General features: G+C 43.3%; 1 protein-coding gene and 1 long non-coding RNA gene across 2 annotated transcripts; one reads left to right on the top strand and one right to left on the bottom strand.

Moving 5' to 3' along the window:
* Window positions 1-11,767: 11,767 nt before the first annotated feature.
* MAP1LC3C (microtubule associated protein 1 light chain 3 gamma) lies at window positions 11,768-13,696 on the bottom strand. The gene is made up of 4 exons (XM_048079954.2): window positions 13,541-13,696; window positions 13,405-13,460; window positions 13,181-13,287; window positions 11,768-12,307 (listed from the first exon to the last, which is right to left on the bottom strand). Exons 1-4 carry the CDS (start codon window positions 13,596-13,598, stop codon window positions 12,100-12,102), a joined length of 429 nt encoding a protein of 142 aa, XP_047935911.1. The 5' UTR covers window positions 13,599-13,696; the 3' UTR covers window positions 11,768-12,099.
* Window positions 13,697-15,059: 1,363 nt separating this feature from the next.
* Window positions 15,060-22,731, top strand: LOC136790387 (uncharacterized). The gene is made up of 3 exons (XR_010830261.1): window positions 15,060-19,275; window positions 19,749-19,980; window positions 22,408-22,731. It is a non-coding gene; the product is annotated as an uncharacterized lncRNA (long non-coding RNA).
* Window positions 22,732-22,961: the final 230 nt, after the last annotated feature.

Below are 22,961 nucleotides of genomic sequence, written 5' to 3'. Positions count from 1 at the left end.
TCTATTAGCCTTTTCTGATCAGTGGCGACACATGGTAGCTACCATAATATAATAATTATCATGTTCTTCTGCAAGACAAGGCCTTGTATTGTCTCCTCTAATTCTAGCTCTAGTCTGACTTTATACGTAGCTCTTCTGTTACTACTGCATGTGCTCAACTCCACATTACACAGTCCAAGTGACCTGCCTTTCATTTTTTATCCCTGTACTTTGAGGCATATGCAGGCTTTATCAGTGATAAATTTATGGTTGATTTGGTTTTCTTCTAAATTATTGATTGAAATGCTGCACTGAGAACAGCACAGGCACAGAAACATGGCTATTATAGGACTGAATTAGAAGTACAATTATTTGGTGATGACTTCCCTATTTCCAAGTGTTTTTGGAGATCTGCTTATAGGCTACTCTATTTTTCTAGCTCCTTTACTCAAAGTGTTGTATGATACCAAGGAAGACATCTGCCAGATAAAGTGAAAGTCTTAACATGTTAGTACCAATATTTGTTTAATCATAAACTACAATCTTATTGAAAACTCTGCTAGACAAGTTATATTTTCAGTAAGCACATATTAGCATCAATATTGATCTCTCATTAAACTTTCAGTTAATCAAGTCCTTGATATGCCCTACAATTATTGATGTCAAGCTGGAAGGTTTGTGTTTGCTAATTCGTTTAGTCTTTCAAAATACTGTCACAGTATTAGCTTTCTGTTAATCCTCTGCATTATCAAGTGCCTGAAGTGATATCAGCAATGACTCTTTATGGTTCAGCAATGGTAATTGCCATTTGATTCTAGGAAAGTCATAGCTTATTCTTAATCTTTTCTTCTGTAATAATGGAAATAATACTTGCCTTAATCATAGGATTTGCTTGCAGAAGTGGCCAAGTGATCTAAGGTGTAGGGGCTCTGCTGAACCCATGGGACCATCTGGATCATGGAGCTGGATTTTGTCAGGTTAGTTTCAAGCATTAACACTTTCAGCAGCAGTATGAATTTAAATCACCTCATGGTGTTTAGAATCCACACTCATATGCCTACATCAGTATAAACTTCGTGAAAGCAAACTTCTGAAAGTAACTGCATGAAAGTAAGGTAGCCTGCACATCTTTTGTGTGTGGCAAGTAGGTGACATGAAAAACTGCTTTGGGTTAACCTGCATGTTTTGAGCCTAGTGATTGTAAAGAGATTTTATGCATCATATAAATGCACACATAGGCAAACACACATGGCAGTAAAACTTGATTCACAGTGTCTCCACTTTATAACAAGTAACAGAAGATGAAAATCCACTTAGTAATAGAAAAGCAGAAAAAAAATGTTATGATGTATGATGTGGTCATGGTAAGGGGCTGGAACCAAATCAGGTACCAGAGAAAGGGTCATGAGTGTCTGGGGGAGGGGAGGAACTTGGGAGGCTGAGTTTTTGATGGAAGCTATGAAAACAGTTTAGATATCTTCTGTGCTCATGAAGTCACTGCCTCTCTATTGCCCTGTAAATTGTTGTCTGGTACATCTCAGTCATTGTTCTGAATGTAGTTGTGTTTCTTTCTAAATACTTCTTAGAATCCAGATAAACAGGGTTCCATGTTTCAGTTGAACTACAGGGTACGTGGGAAGGGAATTGGAAGCCCCTTGCTAATGTGTAAGTAATCTCTGGCATGTTGGCATTGTGTTTAAAAGTTCTTTCCTCAGTTTGGTATAGAGGGGCTGGACATCACAGTAAGAGTTTAGACCATGGTGTCATTAACTTTTTCTTGGATACTCCCCTCAACATTTCGTGCACTCATACACACGCAGAAGTATTTGAGTAGCAATCTGGGTTGGGGCACTGTTATAGGTGAAAACTATAGTACAGCTGCACGTGGTTATGCCAGTGAAATGAAGATACAGGAAGAGAAGCAGTGGAGCTAGACCAGCTAAGCCCCGGCATCAAAGGCACAGCTTGGTGGGGGTTGATCGATGCCTGTCAGTATTCGAGAAGCTGTTTTGGAAAAAATTTTTCTCTTGTGCTAAGGTATTCTGGTGAACTTAACCTTTTTCCTCACTGTAAGGACCCATATGCCCTCTGTAGTTCTTCATCCCTTTATTATGATTACACAAGTGTATGCGGTTACAGTACACAGTACAGCAGTGTAATCTGAGAACTCTCATTAAAAAAAAAACACACCCTGATGCTTAAGAAATAAAGATGTTTTAATGGAAAACGTAGAATCAGAGGAAACCAGGACATCCAGAAATCTTCCCACCGCCTTGTAGGATTAATTTAGACTCATCCTCCATTGTGGACATTCCACGACTTCCCAGACAAATATTCCAGTTCTGCACCACCTTTTTCATTAGAAAGCTTTCCTCGCTTTTTTTTCTTGCTGCAATTTAAGCCCCAATACCTGTCATGGTAGCCAATATAAACAAGAAAAAAAATGCTTCCCTCTCCTTTAGCAAGAGCCTTCTGTTCATGAGGAATAGCATGTCCCTTTTCCAGCCTTTTCTGCTAAACCACCCCACTTCTTCTATCCTTTGTCATAGGCATTGTCTAAACCTCTGCTTATTGTCATTACTCTCTGAATTCTCAGCTAGTTCATATTATTCTTCAACTGAGTGCCTAGATGAGGCACAGTATTTCAGCTAAAACCCTATCATTGTTGAGTACAGCAGAAGGCTTATTTCACACATCTTGCAGGCTCTACTCCTGTTTAGAAATCCCAATATGGTGTTTGCTTTTTTCACAATAGCTCGATAGTGTTGACTCATGCTTAGCTTGTGATTCAGTCTATCCCATGGACTCTTTTTAGAAGAAATGCCACCAGCCAGTTGTTTTCCATCCTGTATTTGTGCTGCTGATTATTCCTGTCCAAATGAAGTATTTTGTATTCATTTGACCAAGCTAGAATGGGAGCCTTCTTCACCCTTCCTGTAAAATCTTTGCCAACATTTTTTTGTGTTTCTTATTGCAAAATCCACAATACACACAGGACTAGCTATTCTTTGGATTTGTCTTTCTTTTTTTTTAGAGGTCACAGGGAATAAGGATGTTAGATGAGCGTCAACTCTATTAGCAAATACTTAGTATGCAGACAATGACATGAGAGAAGAAACTCCTCAATTTGTGTGGCAAACTCCATAAATTCTGATTTGTTTAACCAGAGATTAAGCCCAGATGTGAAGCTAACAAGATTAAGAAGAAAAAGGCAAAAGCTGACATTGATTAAACCTTTGTAAAGTTTCATGACTTCAAGCAGATGAATAAAATTTTAGTCAGGAAAAAAGGTTTCCAGCTTATATAGATTTCCTCTGTGTTCTCTTCCAATGCAATCATAACTTTTGGTGCAAGGAGTTAGTTATGAAGAAAACATCTCCTTCCAGTATCTTATAAAAATAAGTTTATAAAGTCCTCAGCTCACGCTTAACCAAAATTAAATAAGCAGATCCTCAACAATTTACTTTGGAGCTGAAGCTGGTGCTTAATGCTCCCAAGAGTATTATAGAAATAAGAATATGTGTATAAATAGAAGTATCAAGTGTGATTCTGAGCACATTTTTTAATATCACTAATTATTTTACTGGTAGATGTAAGAAGTATTCAGCTGTAGCAGTAACTACAATATAAGATGATAGATTAATTAGATTTAGTATGTTCACTTCAAATCCCCTTGAAGTACCAGGATTTGTTTTAACTTTACTTCTTTCTACATGTACTACATTTTTGAAACACTGTTCAGCGAGTCTCTGTTTAAAATTAGTAAATCAGAGAATGGGCCAGATTCCTTAACTGGAAAGACACTTCTGAGGACTGAGATCTGTCTGAGCCTTGATTGCTGGCCTGCTGTATATAGTTTTTTATTAATATTATTTATTTCCTCTAATGTCCCAGAACTAGACGAAGAATAACTTTGAAGCACCTATTTTTATTGTTTGCATAATCCAGCATTGCTCAAAAAATCTCAGACAGTTATCGATTAAGGTTGTGTTGCAGACTTCAGTATAACACTAACTTTGATAACTGCATAAGTACAACAAACAGTACTTGTGGGCTTAGTCAGTAAGACTCAGAAAATACAAATGTAGAGGAACATCCTGGCCTGTCCAAAGGATTTGATTCTCAAATGTCTCTGAAGTTAGTTCAGAAGTCTCTGAAAAAGGCATTGCAACCTCAACCTGCAAGAGCTCTGCTGACTAGTTTACAGCACTTTTGGAGAGAGGTTTTGATGAAGTACATCTTTTGTAACTGCTCACCTTCAGTTTCTCATTTCTTGTTCTGCTTGATGAAAATACGTGTATGGTGTCCACTTTGCAAATGACTCGGCCAGCTCTGGATCTTACAGCATGCAGAATAGTATGAATTATTAAAGACTTACTTGCTCCATGTGCTGGCAAACTGTGCTCTCTGCTGCGCTTTCATGCTTTGTTTTTTTGTAGCATGACATAAGTACTCCACTGTGGCTTTTTTTGCAGTATTGCAGGTAACAAATCATTTACTAGAAAGCATCCGTAAAACATAGTGTGACCAAAAGTGTGTGGTTCTCAGTTATATGTAACTAAAACACAAAAGCTCTTCCACACGCCCCCATAATACCTTACTATGTTGAGAATGACCAGAAAACCCCACCTCACTTTTAAATGAGGAGACATGTAGAATAAAATAACCTGTTTTTGCTTTTCAGTGTTACCCAAGTACCTGTTCCCATATATACCGCATTTTTTTTGCTGCAGTCACATGTGTAACTGTACAGCCAACAAGGATTTTCTTTCATTCATCTTTTCCCCTCATATAAAAATAGGTTGAGATTTAGATTTTCCCTCCTGACAAATGAGCAGAAATAAAATTAATCAGATGGGGGAAAAATACAGCAGTCTGAATGGGGAAACAAGATACTTGGCAAAAGCATATTTTGAAGAAAAACTTTCCAGCAAATTAAACATAAAAACCTTTCATGTCTGCTACAGAGTTTGACCTTTCCTTCTCTCCACCTCCCATGCTTAAGTGCTTCCTCCCATGTACTGTAACATGGTAGCTCTAGCTCTGCAGCCCTTATGGCTCCAGGCAGTACTTTGAGTGCATGCTCTAGCTTCTCCTGGAATCACTTCATTTACTTTATAGGGTTTTGGATCAGGCCCTTCAAAACAGCCTAAACTTTCCACTAGTAAAACGAAAGCCTTTCACACATCTTAGTTGGATAATTTTCAAAAAGAAAAGGTAGACTAGAGGTCTAGTGTGGAAGCTGGGTTCAATCCCCTGGGCTGCACGCCTCCACTGTCACCCTGGGCCTTACCTGCAAGGGACCTACCTTCTTGCTGCAGCACGAGCATTTTTTGTGCTGGGTCCAGGCACTAACCAGGGTGCACGGTGTGACACGTGTGGCTCAGGCTCTTCAGGCAGAAGGGGCAATCCTAGTGAAGTATCCCCCACTTTAGATAAATGATTTTTCCATTGAGTTATAAAGCATGCTCCTATGTGAGGCAAGTGACACAGCAATCATGCTCAACAGTTGCCTACTGGGCTAGCTGCTTCGGATGACAGAACCAGAGGGATACCTTCCTTTAGGGTCCTGGCGTAGCCCAGAGTGCAAACCCTTCAAGAGCCACCTGTACCAGCAGCAGTTCCCCACACCAGCCTTTCCCTCCCCCCCTCAGTTTCTTATAACATGCTTCCTCTGCACCAGCCCCTTCCTGGAGATTGCCACCTCCCAGCAGTCTGCTGCTGGAAGAGCTCATGTGAGGCATCCTCCTTTTGTGGCAAAATCAGCTGGATAAGCTGGGACATGAAGTAAAACAACTGCGGTAACCTACCTTGGGCCTGAAGCTAAACCAGTTCACATAAATGAGCAACACTAAAACACACAGCTGTTTTTCAGCTGATCCAAGAAGGGATTGGATGTTTTTTCTATCTCAACCAAATTTGCTGGAAGGTGGGGGAGCTACCTAAATGGCAGTAACAGCCTCAGTCAGGCCATTTGAACTCCTGCTCCAGACCTGACAGGCTTAGGAGCCTGAGAGAGACCAAGGTATATCAACACAGGCACCACTCGAGGCTCCAACACAGGCTGAATTACAATAACAGAACAACTGTGAATTCTCATACAAGTTTGTTACATGGCAACGGAGGGCATGTTATTTATAGTTTTCAGCAATCTTGGAATCTGTACCCAGGTTCTGCAAACACAGAAGGCCTGGTTCCTTTCCAAAAAAAAGAATGGGAACGAAAGTCAGCGAGCATGAGGATGGCTGGGAAGAGCTGAGGGTTAAACCAAATACAGCTGCCTCCTAGGAAAATGCAGTATTTCTCCTGAGGCCTCTCTTGACAGTTTTGACAGATTCATAACAGAGCCAATATAACTTGGAATAGTGAAATTATCTTCCTAACCCCTTTAGTGATTGGGTTACCCAGATGGTCTAGACACCACAGATGTCTGCACTAAGTCGGTGATCCTCCCCTCACCTGTAGCACAGCAGCTGTTTTTCCTATTGATGGCTGTTTTATTTTGTTGATGACTAATGCATCAAGAGGCTGGAAAATGAGTTACTCTTCCTCATCCAGTCAGCATTCAAATATGCAGCTCATATCGCTATTTGACTTTTAATTTTTGACCACAGATGAAGCTTTTTAGGGGAGGAAGGTCAGACGGAGACCATACTTGTATCCATCACCTGATATTAAGTTTTTAAGTTCCCAGAGTAAAGGCCAAGTCTCCTTGTGAAGTACTGCCAGCACTAAGAAGAGAATTTCTTTTTCACCATGTCTTCCTTTCAGCACCCTCCTGTGTGTTTTTTTCCATTGACAGAGTTCACTTTACTCAGGAAAAGGCTATATCCACCCTCCATCTGAAAGCATGTGTGCATGCGTGTTTTTTCTCATAACTTCGCTTTGTGAGCTAATGGCTGTAGTGGTTGCCTGAGTGATGTCACGCTGAGGCTCAGCCTTTCCATTCAGTCACAGGCAGGCTTGGGAAGAATACAAGGCTGCAGCTGCTCTGGATGGAAGCGCTGATACACATCCTTAGCCCCTCTCCCCAGTCTGTCCCCTCTCCTCACCCACTGTTTGGCTGACCTAAAGATTTCCCTGCAAATCCATCTGGCAGGCTGTAAAGTCTTGACTTAGTTCTTGAGAACTGGAAATAAGCTTCAGGTCTACCAAGGACCTCGATCAATGGCAGATGAACCTGTGTTTTTTTTTGTTTCCCTTTTACATCATCTCAAGTACTGTGAAATTGACAGCTTTCCCACCTTTCTGACACATAGCAGGGTTTGGGCTGAAGGCCTGATTAGGATCCAGACCATGCTGTTACACAGAAAGTGAAGCTAGGATCGAGGAGTATTTGCAAAAACAAACACCGCTGCCCAAGCCCACCCTGCAACAAATCACAAGCAGCCTCGTAAAGGTCCTTTACAGTCCCTGCCGGACATGATATAAGTGTTGAGCGGCCCAAACAGCCCCTCCTGGCCCCACTCCTGCCTGCTCTGGAAACTGTGCGCACGGCAGGGCACACTCCCTCCCTCCTGAGGGTCTGCCTGCAGGGAAGGGGCAGTGCTGCTTTGCGGACTCTAGCTTTGATACTTGCTATGTGCTCTTCAAAACCCATCTGGACTATGCTGCTACTAAACAGTTATATACCATAGGAACGTTACAGTCAAAGTGCAAGACACACACCCTCTAGAAAACAAGAGGCAGGGAGTGACACAATTATGACTGTAAGAGGAGAGCCCTAAGGTAGCCACCTTCATTTAAACTGTTCCTCTAAACTAGGGCCAGACTGTTATTTATCATAGAACCTATCTGCCTTCACATGTAAGAACAAGTAGCAGATAGCTAAGAAACTTGTGCTCTTAAAGAGCAACCTAAAAACATCAGTGGAAAGAGTTGTGTACAGCAACCATTAAGAAGTATCTTAGAAAAAAAAAAAAGAAACTAAGCATATTTCTACAGGTAGAATTTGATTATTTTTGCTAGTCTAAAATATGATAGGGTGATACAAAAGTCTATGAAACGAATGAAATATGTTTATGTACAGGAGAGTCGTCTAGACGTCTTTCTGTAACAACAAATCTTGGGGGGTATATGGGGGCCATTAAAAAAATTGTACACATGTTTTACTGTAACATATGAACTTCTATTTCTCAATCACCTTTCAGAGCCCCTTTGGAAGTTTTCCAAGGAAACCCTCCTTCTCTCCCACTCCACAGCCCATACATTAAAAACACAGTGTTCTAAAAATAGTTTCCTCTCCCAGTCAGGCCCTTTGGTTTTATCCCTAGTTTCTATAGAGGCTTTCTTAATGGGAATGCAGTAGTACAATTTGATGCTGAAGGTTATGTTCTGTCCTATTATTTCATTTGACTTTCCCAATTTACTTTCATACATAAGTGAAAAAAAGAATTTGAAGGGGGAGGAGACAGATCAAGTCTGTCACTTAGCATGTTTAACAGTTGTGGGTTTTGTAGTTTATTATTATTTTTACTGCGAAGCTAACACTGTCTGGAAACAGTTAGATGGGCTTTCTATTGCTTTTACCTGCTAAATTCACAAGACTTGTTGTCTGCATTACTTATGAGAGAAGATTAGCATCCCTATTAATTCATTTATTCTACCCCTACAATCTTAAATAATTTTAAAATTCTAACAGTTTGGAAAGGTCCTGTTGTTGCTTATTGCACGAAAGCCCTAACTGACATTATCATGTTTGCCTTGCAGCAAGTGACAATTCACACTCCACAAAGCATTGTATGCATTTTAAAGCTGTGTTTGCAGATGGCCGTAGGATGTCAGTGGTGGCAAGGAGAGTACAGACAACTGGATCTCTAGTCTTAACAGGCACAGAAAAAAAAGAAAAAAAGACTTCTACCACTTGGAATTCAAGTACATTGGTGAGACTTTTTCCCCCCCCCCCCTTTTCTATTTCTGAACAAAACCCAGAGCCCAGAGATGGTTGTTTTTCCTGAATTGCTAATGTGGCCTCTTCCCATTGTCCTGATGAGTATTCAGAGTACATGCAGCTTGCTCAGGTCTTTGAGAACAAGAAAATTTAATCCTGTTTCCACAGCAGTCACTGTGCAGGCATACATTACAGAAATGGCATGTTTTATTAAAATATCATTTTGTGCAGCAAAGATGGCACCAGCAATTTTAGGTGCTTTTGTTTTTCCCTTTTAATGACACTAGCAGCATCTGTGGTTATTAAAACTAGAGCTTTCTAAGTGAAGGTAAAAAAAGCAGAGTACGTTTTCCTCCCCCAGTGTTATTTCTGTGTAATTCCACTCAGCTATGTTGAAGTCACAACTCACCCAGTACTCTATTTTACACAGTCCTCACTTAAAAAAAAGTCAAAAGCAAGGCAGCAAGGGCAATTTTGGTCTTCATTCCACACCTAAATTCAGTGTCCTTTTAATTATATTGATTTGAAGATGAGATGTAATGCTTGATTTTGCTAGGGTTCAAGGGCTATGGACCCAACCTAACAAGTGACTTCAGCAGAGCACATACATACTCAAGAGCTTTGTAGCCAGAGCACCAAACACCTTCCAGGATTTAGCAGGTAGTCTATGGCAGAAACAAAAGTATCCTTATGTTTTCTTTTCTCTGGTGGAGGTTTTGGATATTAAAGAACCACATCCATATCTTAATTCAGAAATGAATATACTTTAACAAACATTGGTAGCATCTCTATCTTCTCTTTTTAGATTGGTAGTACATAGGAAAACACTATAGAGTTTACTTATCACTGGCTTCCAGTGGTGTCCTTCATTGCAAAAACTACGTATGTCTGTAAACAATGGATAATAGCTAAAGCAAATATTAGCTCTTCAAACAGCAGCTCATTGGAGGCAGCTGTGGTTATCTCAGTTGCTTATGTCAGTCATCAGAGCAAAGCTTTTCTGTTTGCTTCTTTTTTAGTTGTTCCCTGCAGTTGAAGGGACAATAGGTTCAATCCAGAGCTTCTTGTCACACTAGCAGGATAACTGATTTATTTGGGCATCTAACTCCTAGCTTATTACTTTAAGACTCTTTGAAGACTGTCTTTGATGGTTAATCTTACTTGCTCTGACACCTGGTAGAAGGGCATGTCTATTACTATTACCCAATGATGGAGCTTCACCAGTTCATGAGACTTCTCTCTGGGTTCAACAGGGCAGTTTGCAGAGGTTTATAAAGATGTTCTTCACCTGCAACTGACCTTCTTCTACAGTAACTTTTTGGCTGGATCTGCAATTGAGCCTGTTAGACAGCACACAGTCTAATGTCAATATGAGCTGGAAGGATCAACACTTACACCTCAGCCACTACATTACAAACTAAAGAAAGTTGGCCGTCAGACAGAACTGCTCCAGCCAAGAATCTGTAGTGCTTTTCTCTTCACGCACCAAATATCACACAAGACAGGAAGACAAACAGAGGAGCCAACGAAGCAAAATATTAACTGAGCTCTTGGGCTGTCAAAAGTGCTGGAACACAGCAAGACTTCCCCTTGCTACCCCCACCCTGGGGTTCCCACAGCTGTCCAACATTGCCCTGCCCTGTGCCTGCCAAACAGGTGTCTTTGCCTCCCTGAGGGCTCATAACAAATGGCTATTTGCATTCGATTTGTGGAATGGAAACTGTTTCCATGAAAAGTGAACTTGATCCAAGCAACAGATTCTGGGATCCCAAAGCCTGCCTGTTTTCATAACCCATGCTCTGACACAGCCTGCCCCTTTCTACAAAGTTGGGCACATCAATGATTTCTTTGTGCCTGCACCCTCCCAACCTGCCTTGTTTTGTGAGCTGGTAAATAACACCTTCAGTGATGCAGGTAGCTGTTAACAGGCAATACAGCAGCTTTTAGGTTTAGAGACTTGAGCCCAAATCTGCTCAGAGCTTTAAATTCAAGAGAACCACTGCAAAAAGCTCATACATACACATTCCTTCCTTATGCATAATTTAAATACTGTCAACACTTCTTCCTTCAGTCTAGCAATTCCTACATTAATCATTCTGCAAATCAGTTCAGTACTGAACAAAACAATTGCATCATAATGTAACAATTTGACCATCCTAAGCTGAGGCTGCCTAAGGTTGATTAACTGCATGCTGCAACAGATTTTTAAATGACTTGGTGTTTTAAGCTCATTATGCATGCTCAGAACATTTACAGCTTCCCTGATACATTCCTCAGATATGAGGAAGCCAGGAAGGCTAGCTTCAGACTGAGCCTCCTGTCAGGAGGTCCTATAATTTATGTTTAGGGAGTTTTAGACACTGTCATACCTCTTCACTGTAAGGTACAACACAGATACCCACCCCTGAGAGAAGGCTTAGTGAAGCCCTCCTGCAGAAGGGACATGCAGGGAAAGGATGTGAGCATCTTTCCTAGAGAGGCTGGACTAGACAGATCTTGAACACTCAAGTTACAGTTCAAGTCATATAAACGCAAATGATGTTATGCTGGCTAGTAGTCAGTATTACTTATTTGAACAAATTGTTGTCTATCATAGGCATTCACAGCATTTTCTGTAACAGCTGACAGGAGTTTATTCAGGTGCTAAAACTACACTGCACTGAATCCTGTTCTAACACTACTGCAGTCTTGCAGCTCAGGTACCTAGCTTAACAAGTTGTTTATAGGTAAAGTCACTCACAATGGAGCAGACCCAGAACTTTGTTATCTCATTCAGAAGTTAAGGAGGGCTATGCAAGCAATGCTTCATTTAAGAGACGTTAGGCTCAGATTCCCAGAATTGTTCTAGGACCTTCACCTAGATAGTCTTTCCCCAGATTAAAACTAATGTTCAACCCAATACTTAAAAGCTTCTTTATTTTACTCTTAGATTTAGACTTTAAGGACACCTTAAAAAGCAGTTACATTAAAGATTGGTATTGCAAAAAAAAAAAGTGGAGGTGCAGTTCCAAAAAAACCCATAGTGTCTTCAGGTATAAAAATAGATATCTAAGTTATTATCCAGGAAAAGTGTACCACCATTTCTGCCTTGAGCTGGTCCTGCCAGCTTCTGGGTCATGACTCCCCAGTACAGAGCTCATGAACTCATATTGGAAGGAGCATCTCCAAACTTCACATCACAGGCATGACTCACAGCACAACTGTGTCACTGCAGCACGCAGACCCCAGCCTTAGGTTTTCTGAAGACATTCCATAGTTTTCCCTTGAGTGAGTAAGAAGCATCCAAACATCTCCTGGGAAGCATATGTCATGTACACAAAGCCATCTTCATCTTTGTAGTCCCTGTACACTTCTGCCATTGTCAAGGACATACTGGCTAGACTCTTGTTGTTCACCAGCAGGTAGAAAGCTTGTGTAGCTGTTAGAGCCATCCTGCTTCTAATTGAAGAGGGGAGGGGAAAGGGAATAGAGGATTAAGCATTAGCAAATTTAAGAAGGCATCAATATTAGTCCATGAAATACACAAAGGAGAACAGTAGCTTATTAGGGAACTATGTAAAAGAAATGTTGTGTAAAGTCATTATGTGGTTTAACGTCTTCATCAGCAGGAAGCTAACCGTGTGCTTGGAAGCCAGGAGGCTTGTGCTCCAAGGAAAGGCTTAAATTTCTAGACCACAAGGGCTACTGAGTCTGAGCTTTGAGTTCTCAGTTGCTGGGGAGAAGTGCTAAGCAGAAACCGAAAGCTCCTGCTGTACAGCTACAGTAAGTGATTACAGAATAGTCAGTTACACTTAAAGTAAGCCTACCTTCAAAAGAAGAGTTCTCGGAGACATAACATACAGATCAGCTGTGCAAGAGACAAAAGCATCTCCTACAGGAATTAATAGCCAGGAAGATCTCCTCAATGCACTTTTAGGAGTCTGAAAGCCTTGCTATTTCCCAATGCTTTGGCAGAGAATGCACTAAGTACTTCGGGAGACTTCTCTGCTACAGCGCTTTTGTAAGGAATAACTTAGAAGCATGCTTCACACGGCTCACACCTAGGAGTTGCTATAAACTTGAGCACAGCACAGCAAGAGCTAGGAGAACAGAGCCACAGCACCAGCTTCAGCAAGCAGGAGGAAAGCAGAGCCGGAGTTTAGTGCAGTCCTTGCACACTGCCCTTAGCAGGGAGGAGAGGAGGCTTCACGAGTCCGGAAAGCAGGAGGGAAAGCAGGAGGCACCTCCTTTCCCCAGAGCACCCGAGCAAACGCCTCTCCCCGCGGGGGGAGGGGGCCGCGGCCGGAGCCCACCCCGGTGCCCACTGCCCACCTGATGATAGTTATGAACTGGGTCATGGTCAGCTCCTCGGGAACAAGAAACTTGGTTTTGTCCAGGAGAGGAAGGTATTTTTCCTTCTGGTATCTCTCAACAATCACCTGTTTTAATCAGAGCCGCTTAGAAGCCATAAAGGCATCCCGTTCCCCGCTCCCAAACTTCAAAGAAAGAGGCGCCGGGAGCCTCCCCCGAGCACGGCGACAAAAGCAGAGCCTTACCGGGATTTTCGTCGGGAACTTGGCCCTGATGCCGGCTACTTCTTCCAGCCTGGTGGCTGCGCGGGAGAGAGGACAAGCGTTACCCGTGCGCGCAGCCCGCCGCCCCTGCTGCGCTCCGCGGCCCCGCCGCCCCTACCGAAACTCTTCCTCAGCTTGAAGGGCCGCGCCGCCTGCGCTCCGGGAGCCGCCTGCATCCTGCCTCCGCTGCTGCTGCTCCTCCTGGTGCTACCACCGCCGCCCCAAGCCTCTTATGGGGCCGCGGGTCCGGCCCCGGCCCAGACCCCTGCCGGGCTGCCGGGGGCCCCGCCCCGAGGGGCGGCCTCCGCGCCGAGGCCGGCTGCGGGCAGCCTGCCCGCCGGGCTCACAGCTCCCGTGCCGCCCAGGGGGCTTTGGGGACCCCCCAGAGCGGGCAAAGGGTGCAGCCCGTCTGCGTCCAGCCCGCCTGCGGCCCTCTTCCCTTTTCAGACGGCTGGGGCCATGCTAGGTCGGCTATATCCTATTCATGCTATATCCTCAGGCTACCACTCAGGTGTCAAGGCACTGACACTGGCAGAGGTTGCCCAGAGAAGCTGTGGATGCCCCATCCCTGGAGGTGCTCAAGGCCAGGCTGGATGGGGCCCTGGGCAACCTGGTCTGGTGGGGGGTGGAACCAGGTGGTCCGTAAGGTCCCTTCCAACCCAAACCATTCTGAGATACCACACTGTTTATTTTCTGAACAACCTGGGTGGTGACTTTTAACCCTGTTTCATCTCTAAGGCCTGATTGTGATTTCAGTGGTTTCCAAGTAGACTTCAGGTCCATCTGTCTGCTGAATATGATGAGACAGATTCCCAGCCCTCAGGGTTGCCTGTTTACTTGCTTTTACTTCAGCTGTCAAAGTGGCTTCACAGCCAGGCATGGCTCAGCAAGGAGTGAGGCTAACTGGAGGCTGGTTGTTGTCCATGTAAGTCGTCTCAGTGGATGGCTGGAATTGATCCCTATTACTTGGCTTGCTTTGTTGAAACCTCTAAAATACAGTAGTTTTCATTTTATTCAATCTACCAAGCCAAAGGCAACTGGAAGCTGCTACAGTTTGTGAGTGAAGGCTTATGAGTGATGGACTTGGCTGCTTCTTCAAGACAAAATCAAAATCACTTGTGCTTTTATTGTCAGTCTTGCAATATGTGTAGCAAGGCTATTTTTTTCCCCTAAACTTTTCCAATCAAAGGAGAATGAGCTCTCATTTAAAAATAAAATTGTTTGTAACCTCATAGTCTCCATTAAAAGTGCTGTGTAGCACTGAATATGCCCTGAAGACTCAGCAACCAGAAGATCATTTTGAAAAGGCACATCTTTATCAAAGCCTGTGCGCACTGGGTACATGTAGGCCGTGACTTTCAGCCAGCCCTCGCAGAGCTCCGTGTCCAGTGCCTCAAGTCAGGAGTGGAAGTCGGCTGGAAGTGGAGGGCTTCAGTCACAGCACAAGCTCCCCCGTGTGGCAGCACGAGCGGAGTTGTGTGGAGAGGGCGAGATCTTTTGCTGTGAGGAGTCCCTGAGCAAGAGCTCCAAACCTGCAGAGGACCAGAGCCAAGGCTGGAGTGGTGTAGACGCCGCTCCTCAAGGAGCTCCTCCTGACGGGCAGGCCTCTGCAGCACAGCGGGTGAGCTCTGGGGGCGGCCGGCAGAGCTGGGTCTCACATTGGCGCCCTGCTCCCTGTGCCACCTCTCACCGCACGTGGGGGAAGCACAAGGGCCTGGTTCCACACAGGCATCAGCGGCCTTGCCTCCAGAGGGGCAATTTCCTTCCTTAAATGTGAGCTCCCACAGCAGCTGCTTGTGGGAGAACTGAGCGCCTGATGAGAAGGGGGAGCCAAAGAAGAGAATTTCCAGTGAAATTCGCAGTTAGGGCTCCAGCTTCTGTGGCAGCTAAGAGCGAGCACGGACTCAGGCCTAGTTTGCATGTGCCCTAAGTTGCATTGTCTGGAGGCAGAGAGAATGGGAGGTCTTGTGTGTGTCTGCACGGCATCTGAACTTGCTCTTGCATAGTTATCCAGTTCTGGACTTAAATATGGAATTTATTCCTTCTCCCCTTTGCGTTGGAAGTTTTTCTCACTTGCACATAATTACTGAACTGGTAAAGCAACTTTGTATAGAGAACAGAGAACTCAGGGCCACAGTGAACCAGAAAGAGAAGGATCAAAGCAAATTGTTATTCTATTTTATCCTGTTTGAATGCCCAGAGACTACACTCATAGGAGTACTCTAAGTCCATAAACATTACAGCAAAAGCTTAGAGTTGCCTATCTTATCTAGTCCAGTTTCATTGCCATGTTTATAGCCTTTTCCAGAGTCCCAGGTTTGCAGCTGTATAATTGAATGTTGATCTATCCATCATCCCTATAATAAAGTGATCCCAGCTTCATAGGTCTAATCATACACAGAGTCTGGCTCAGGAGAAGTTATCTTAAATGTAGCAAAGGAATATCACGTCCTTCACATTGTCCCATTCCAACTGAAGACATTAAAATACTTGTCTCATAGCAGCAAGGGGTCTTAGTGAATTTCCTTCCCTGTGTGGGAAGGGTGCAGGGTGTCAGAAATGTGATGACTGTTTTGGTGGGAACCAGGGAGCTCCTGTGAAAGACAAAATTGTGGTTCATGAAGAGAGCCTGAAATAAGCTAGTAGGAGCTTTCTGGGAAAGGATAAAATTTGGTTTGTCCTAGAAGTGTTGCTGAAGTCTGAATACATGATACTGCCGGAGGGAGGAAGTGAGTCAGCTCATGACTGAGCAAATGCTTGAAGGCTTCGCCTCCTGATCCAGTGAGGGGGTGCTTCTGTCATAGACTTTCTAGCATATGCAAGTTTTCTGTTAAAAAATTTGACTGCTTTGCCTGCCAGTTCATTTTGCATTTTCAGGAGTTTGCACTGCTTACTTTGCTTCTTGAACTTTTTCATCCCCAATTCCTGCTTTTTTTTTTTTTTTTTTTTTTTTTTTTTTTTCCCCCATGGAATCAGGGGGAGAGTTATGAATGGGCTCTAATGCAAGGCCTTTTTCTTAGACTGTGCTGCTCCATTCATGCTGAAGCTGCTCAGAGAGAGGTCCTTATCTGTGTTAGAGGAAAGGCCTGAAGAACTAGAGAAAGCACATTTCTCCAAATTGTTCTTGTTCAGTAGTTACTTGTCATTCAAATCATAGAGGTCCCTATGGATATGCAAGACTCCCTGTGCTAAAGCAAATATAAGCAGCTCCGAAAAAAAGAAGCCTGCCCCGAAGAACTTGAAATCTGAATTTCCCAGACAAGATAAAATGAGGTAGAAATAATTACAGCAGCTGCAAAATTCCAAGACACAAAGAATGTGTGCAATAGTTTTAACACAATTTCAAGGGGAAGACTGGTACAGCTGGTAACAGCTTCCACAGTGCTGGCGCAGAAATGCATTGAATTGATCATAGGACCACCCCGCCTCTTAGGGAATTCACACACACACACAAAAAAAAAAAAAAAAAAAAAAGGCAAACATCAAGATTTTACATGTGATTGCATTACAAACTATCACAAACTATCAAATCCCTGACCAGCTGCCTTTACACAGTTGAATGCTGCATGTGAAATCACACTTCCTAAGCTTTCCAGTAATAGCTGTAAGAAGAAAAAAGAAATATATTGTACAGACAGGTTTAGCAGAGAGAGACAAGCTGCTTCTGAAGGGGTTTAGCCCTGACACATCACAAAGACAGGATTACACCATAACGTTAACCTGTTGAGCATGGCTGTGTGTACAATCAGTTGCTATCTAGTGGGCCTGTAACTTAGTATTTCCCTAGAGGGAAATGCTAACCACTTCTTTGAGTGGGGAATTCTCCCTGAGCTTTGTGAATGCTCCTCTGTTCTTTCCTGCTCTGAAGCAAAAGCTCCGAATTATATTTCCGTAGCATGTATGGAAGTTTGAACGATGCTAGCTGTGATCCACTATGGCTGTAGGTGGGTTGTAATAAGCTCTGTAACAACAAAAGAGACGTAAAAGATGCTGAGGTTTTTGCAGCATTGTAGTGGAACTTCTGCCTCCCCTCTGCAAGTGCTTTTGAATCCCCAGATGTGTCGCAGAGGCACAAGGACAAGTTGGGAGTCAGGCATTCACATCAACAACAGCGCTGCTTCCAGGTGGATCTGTGAGCTTTTGTGGAGCTGCAGACCAAGAGCTGCCCCTGCTAACCAGAGGACTGCGAATCTCCACTCAGTATGCTCCAGTAGCACATAAGTACTGAGAGGCTCTAGCCACGATTTCGCCAGCTGTAGGGAGCATCCAGCTAAAATTCCCTTCTTTCACCACATGGCATTCCCACTTCGGAAGCCTCCACAGTGCTCTCTAGTGCTTGGGTACCACTGTGGCTGAAAGCCCTGCGAGGTTTAAGGAGTGGGAGTGATTGGAGAGCTCCAGCTGCTGAGCACGGGGAATTTAAGTTGTGGTTTAAAGCTGACCACCCCTACCCAGGCTCAGGAGTCATGGCTCTGAGCCTGAAGTCAGACTGCATCCTGCTAGCCTGTTCTGCCAAGCTTGCTGAACAGTACGATGCCTAATGAAGGCAAACCCATGGACCAGAATCAAGAATCGAGAGAAAAACTTGATAAATGGAAAAATGTGGACTGCCTTAGAAGTGATTTGTGTTTCAGTGGAAATTATTCACTCCACTGTTATATGCAAAAAGCATCCCAGCACACCATAAACCGAGATTAGCTTTTCTTCATAAGTCACTGTGCAGGTGCTGGTGAGTTAATTCCAGTGTAGCAAAACTTGGATGACAAACAGGGCATTGCTCTGGCTATAAATTCCATCCAGCATTGAATAATCCTGAACACAAGCTGATATGTAAGCAAGAGGCTGAGGGACTAAGTGCAGAAGGCACAAAACAGTTATGTGTAGACTAACCATATAACTGTGAGTGATACAGCACTAGAGGGACGAGGATTTATTTGTTTAAGCAGCCTAACTGGATGGGAAGAGAAAATGTAGCATGATGTTCTAGGGAAAAAATGTGAGTTGGCACAAGGAAGGCTTATTTGTCGCACTGTGAAAGTCTGAAGGTTTACAGTATTATGCATAGTTATCTTAAATACGTGCTTTCATGAGGGCTGTCTATAAGTGACAATAAAATATTCAAGTCAAGAGGGGTTTGGAAAGCCCTCATGCGCTAGGGAACAGCCAGCCAGTTTAACAGCTCTTGCAAGAGCTGTCCTGAATATTTGCATGCCCCTCAGCATCGCTAGTTACAGACAGGGAATCTTTTGCCTCCTTCTTCCCTTCTGCAGCTCTGAACCTGCCTATTTCTCCTGTGACACAGAAGCAAACCCACACTCTGCTTCTCATAAGCCTGAAGTAGTTGTGTGGCAGCAACTAACTTTCTCTCCAAATTCACGAGCCTTTATGCCAAGTTAGTTGGAGTATTCTTCTGGCTTAGGGGATGCTTAGTCCTGTATCTCAAATTTATGGTCCAAACTCATCTGTTGATGAGGCTCAGGTCATGAACTGAGCTCTTCTCAAAATGCTGAGATAAGTTTAAAAGTCACAAGTGGTATTACTGGGTTGATTGGCTAGTGGTTATATGTGCTTTGGGTTCTTTTCCATTGTCTCCTGATCTTTTTAACCTTTATAGTGAACCTAGGTCAGATCTCTCTGGCTTTTTGGTGTAGCCCCAAAGGTCAGAAATGAGCTCTGTTACTTCCAAGTGAGAGACCACACAGCTGTTTTGTGTCAGAGCTTGGGATTAAAAGCTTCAGATATCTCTTCTGTGAAAGAAACTTGAGCTAAACTCATTTAATCTGTTCTCTCTTTCTTACCTTTACCTGTTTCGAGCTGGAGTCCATTTCTCTCCTGGTTTATTGTTGTCATAAGGTTAAAATGCTGTTGTCTGTGCTGCATGTAATGTATGTGCAGCACCCTAGAGATGGCAAAATTTAAGCAGTATTTTGATGGAGTAGTTTCTTTATGCTAGTTTTTGATTTCAAGGGTACCATTAAGCTTGCTTTTCTTAAATGTTGTATCCTCCACTGAAAGATTTTGAGACCTTTCTCAGCATTAACTTGTTAAATTCTCAACCATGTTAAGAGACTTGAGCAGGCTGAGTTACAGTGAGGTATCCTCCATTCTTAAGTCATTCCACATGGCAAATACTTCTGTTCTAGCATTTTGAATTTGAGACCTTCTCAGTGACTTTCTTCAAGAATTGCTCAAAATGAAGATTTTTAACTAGATGTAAAATAAAGCAGTGACTTATTTTAAGGAAAGCTGGCATAAGCTGGCAAGCTGTTGGTTAAGGTCCCTTGCAAGTACCTCTCTGATTTTCTGTTTCCCATGTTCTCCTGTAGGGGCTGAGCTCAAAGTTCTAGGATGATGCTACCAAGGCAGAAACATCATTGAATCCTCCTTTCCTACTGCATGCCCTCTCATTTTCATTGCTGAGAAGGAATGAATTATGTTTTCCTTATACAGAAGAAACAGAAATGATGTTCTTGCTAACTGATTTTCTTGGTCCTCCCTCTCTTTGGAAAACTGAAGAAGTGCTCTTCCGCATGGACAAGACCCTAGCTTTCCTTTGAGGTAAGGCACTTCAGTTAATGGATTTCCCTTTGTGAGAGATCATCGTAACCTTCTGTAGTCACTGCTGTTTTGTAGCTTGCAACAAAGGAGCACATTGAATAGTGCTGCTCAGGGGTTCTTGATAACAAGGCCCTTCTGTGGGCCAGGGCCTGGTTAATGAGTGCTGTTGCTGAAGCATGGGCTTGTTTAGGAGGTTGTGCGTATTTGCTCGTCACAAGGGACTGCTGGTACTTCACATGCATAACAGCAACAGTTGATGAAAAAGTGTGATAAAAGGGGAAACGCTCCACATTTTGCTCCAATTAGAATTTACTGAGCGTCTGTTTGAATTAATCTGATTTTTTGGACATCTATTGTAGGCTGGAATTCTGGGAACATGATTTCCCTCTTCTGGTGATATGTCTTCTGTTTGACTTGGGAGCACGTTTGCATTCTGTCATGCTGGTTTTAGCAGTGCTACTACTATGAGTACAGATCTCGGCGCTTGTGCCTTGGTGAGAGAGAACAGCGTGCCATGTTCTGCAAAAATGGATTTCAAAGTTGTGCTTTGTCCATATAAGATGATAATCTTGTTTGAAGATGTTTTCCTTGCATACAGTGTTTTAAAAGCATTTTCTCCAGTATGGCTGAGTTGTTTCTAGACGGGATGTCAGTGGCTTTGCATCCAGCCTGTGCCTGGCCTCCCTGCTGAGACTGCCAAGAATGTGTCAGATGGTGCCAAAAGTAGCTATTGGGGTTTGGTTTGTGGATGCTGGAAACTGGTTACTATTTTAACCTTCAGAAAGGGTGTTATAACTGACAGAGAGCAGAGGATTTTAAAAATATCTTTAGCATGTCCCTGTGAAGCTGGCAGCTTTCTTGTTGCTCGTCTGGAATGCCTGGCATGAGGGTCAAGAGAGCCCAGCTCTCTTTTGGGATGGCAGAGAGCATGCCTTGCCGGGAGAGCAGTGCACAGCATCTCCAAGAGTGGCCACAACCTTTGTACACCTCCCTTTTCAGGTGTGTTAACGAGGTCAGATCCCTACTAGGAAAGTGCTCTGCACTTAAGGAAAATCTGGACTCTTTAAGATGACCACATGGGGTACTCAGAAATTGTGGATCTCTGGATTTGAAACATCTAAGGTTTAGGTCCAAACCCCAAATCTATAGGGGGGAAAAAAAAAAAAAAAAAACTTTATAGAGGAAAGAATGAGTTCCTGCTTTACAAATTCAACCCTGTCACGTTGTCCTAGAGGTCCTTTTTAAGGAAGTTTTGTAAGATGTTAGGAAAAATACCCAAAATAGTGGTTGGAAGAGAGAGGGAAGTTGCTTTACAAATTGAGAAAGGGGACCCCTAGGTTACTATTCCCAGTGTCTCTACTGGACTGTGTCGTCTTATACAAGTCCTGGAAGTGTGGCCAAGCCCCTGGGCTGTATCATCTACTTAGCTGCACAACAGATGTGTTGTGGAGCTCAGCTAATGTGCATGTGCCACGAACAAAATTCAACAGAAATGCCAAGAATTTATTGAATGTGAAAATGCTGACAGTGGTTTGGACTGATAGGGGATTGCTGAGAATCACAGCACAAATGTATGTGTTAGCAGATATTCAGACCTGTCTATGTGAGGAATCTAACTGAAGATGACTAAATCCAGAGCCCAGTCTTCCCAGGGTCTGCGTACAGTCAGTGGCCAGACAGAGAAAAGCTCTTGCAGAGGGTCCATGCAGTGTATGTGCTCTGAACTGTCTTCTGCAGGAGTCCCTCCCTTTCCACTGGCCATGCTGAGCATTTGAGTACCTGCAGCAGGTGCTGTGAATACTCCAAAGAGCTCAGCCTCTTAGGAGCGGGCTTGAATTCTGCTGTGATCATTTTCAGCAGAATTTTCTTTGCTTAATAACATGCAGGCTTGCTCATTTTCTTAGTGCTATGATATGAAACTGTCAAAATAGCTTATTACCAATGTCACCCAGCCTATTTATGTTGCATCTTTGAACTGAGTATTTTTTAAAACTCAGTTATACAGAGCGTGCCTGTAGCTTAGACAAAAAAGACAGCCTTGTACCACTTTCTGTCTATGGGAAACGGACTTGAAGCGCTGAGGAAGAGTATGGGTAAGATATAGGCAGGATGGGGGATGCCTAATAGAGGGCAGACTTGTGAACCCCAAAGTGCAAAACAGCTGGTTGCTCAATCCGTAGGCTTTAGTTTGTGTGACTAACACACAGGTAGTAGATAAGCCAGTTCTTCCCGACCTCTGCAGTAGTGTGGCTGCAGTGGGCAATCTTTACAAAGGGATGAATTGTTCTTAAACCGCAGATGGAATATGATGCAAACGAGGGGGCTGTTAACTATGTAAAACACGTGCCAGTGTCTTGCCTTTTGTCATCTTGAACGGACCTAGCTGCTTTGGAAAGCAGAAAGCTTTCTTCACCTATTTGCTTTCAGGTTGCCTATCTTCTTTCAGTTTCTTGAGGAGCACCACAATGCTCGTTTCACACTGTAGTGGACAAGAGCTGAAGGCAGGGCTAGATCTACAGGTGCTGCTGTCAGTGACTGTAGTCATTCAGCGGATGCCAGTGAGAGAGCATGGTCTTTGCCCAGATGCCCCTGCGGTTGTAAGGTGAGACTCCCAGCATCGTCCTGCTCAGGAAATCAAGAGGATTTTTCTATGTTTTAAACAATAGCTGAAGTAAAGCAGATCTGAGAACTGGTGAAAATCCCACCCAAATATACACACAGATAAAAGGAATAGATATAATAGATAGCAACTGTGCTCCTTTTGGTAACCTACATAATTATCCTATAACGCATGGCATTGGCATGAGGGCTGCTCACTACTAGGTTCCTGATATGGATCTTGCTTATTGTCAATAACTTTAAGCAATTTTTCTCTGATGAAGGCTACTGGAATAAATATATAGGATAGTGCCACTTTGGTTTCTACTGTGCAGTTCTCCCTAAGTAGCATAATTTTTGATAAGAGGGCAATTATCAAGTGT

This window comes from Anser cygnoides, chromosome 3 (assembly GCF_040182565.1).
Source record: "Anser cygnoides isolate HZ-2024a breed goose chromosome 3, Taihu_goose_T2T_genome, whole genome shotgun sequence".
Classification (NCBI taxonomy): domain Eukaryota; kingdom Metazoa; phylum Chordata; class Aves; order Anseriformes; family Anatidae; genus Anser; species Anser cygnoides.
Note: the sequence above shows the minus strand (reverse complement) of the source record. Positions and strands in the feature narration are given on the sequence as shown.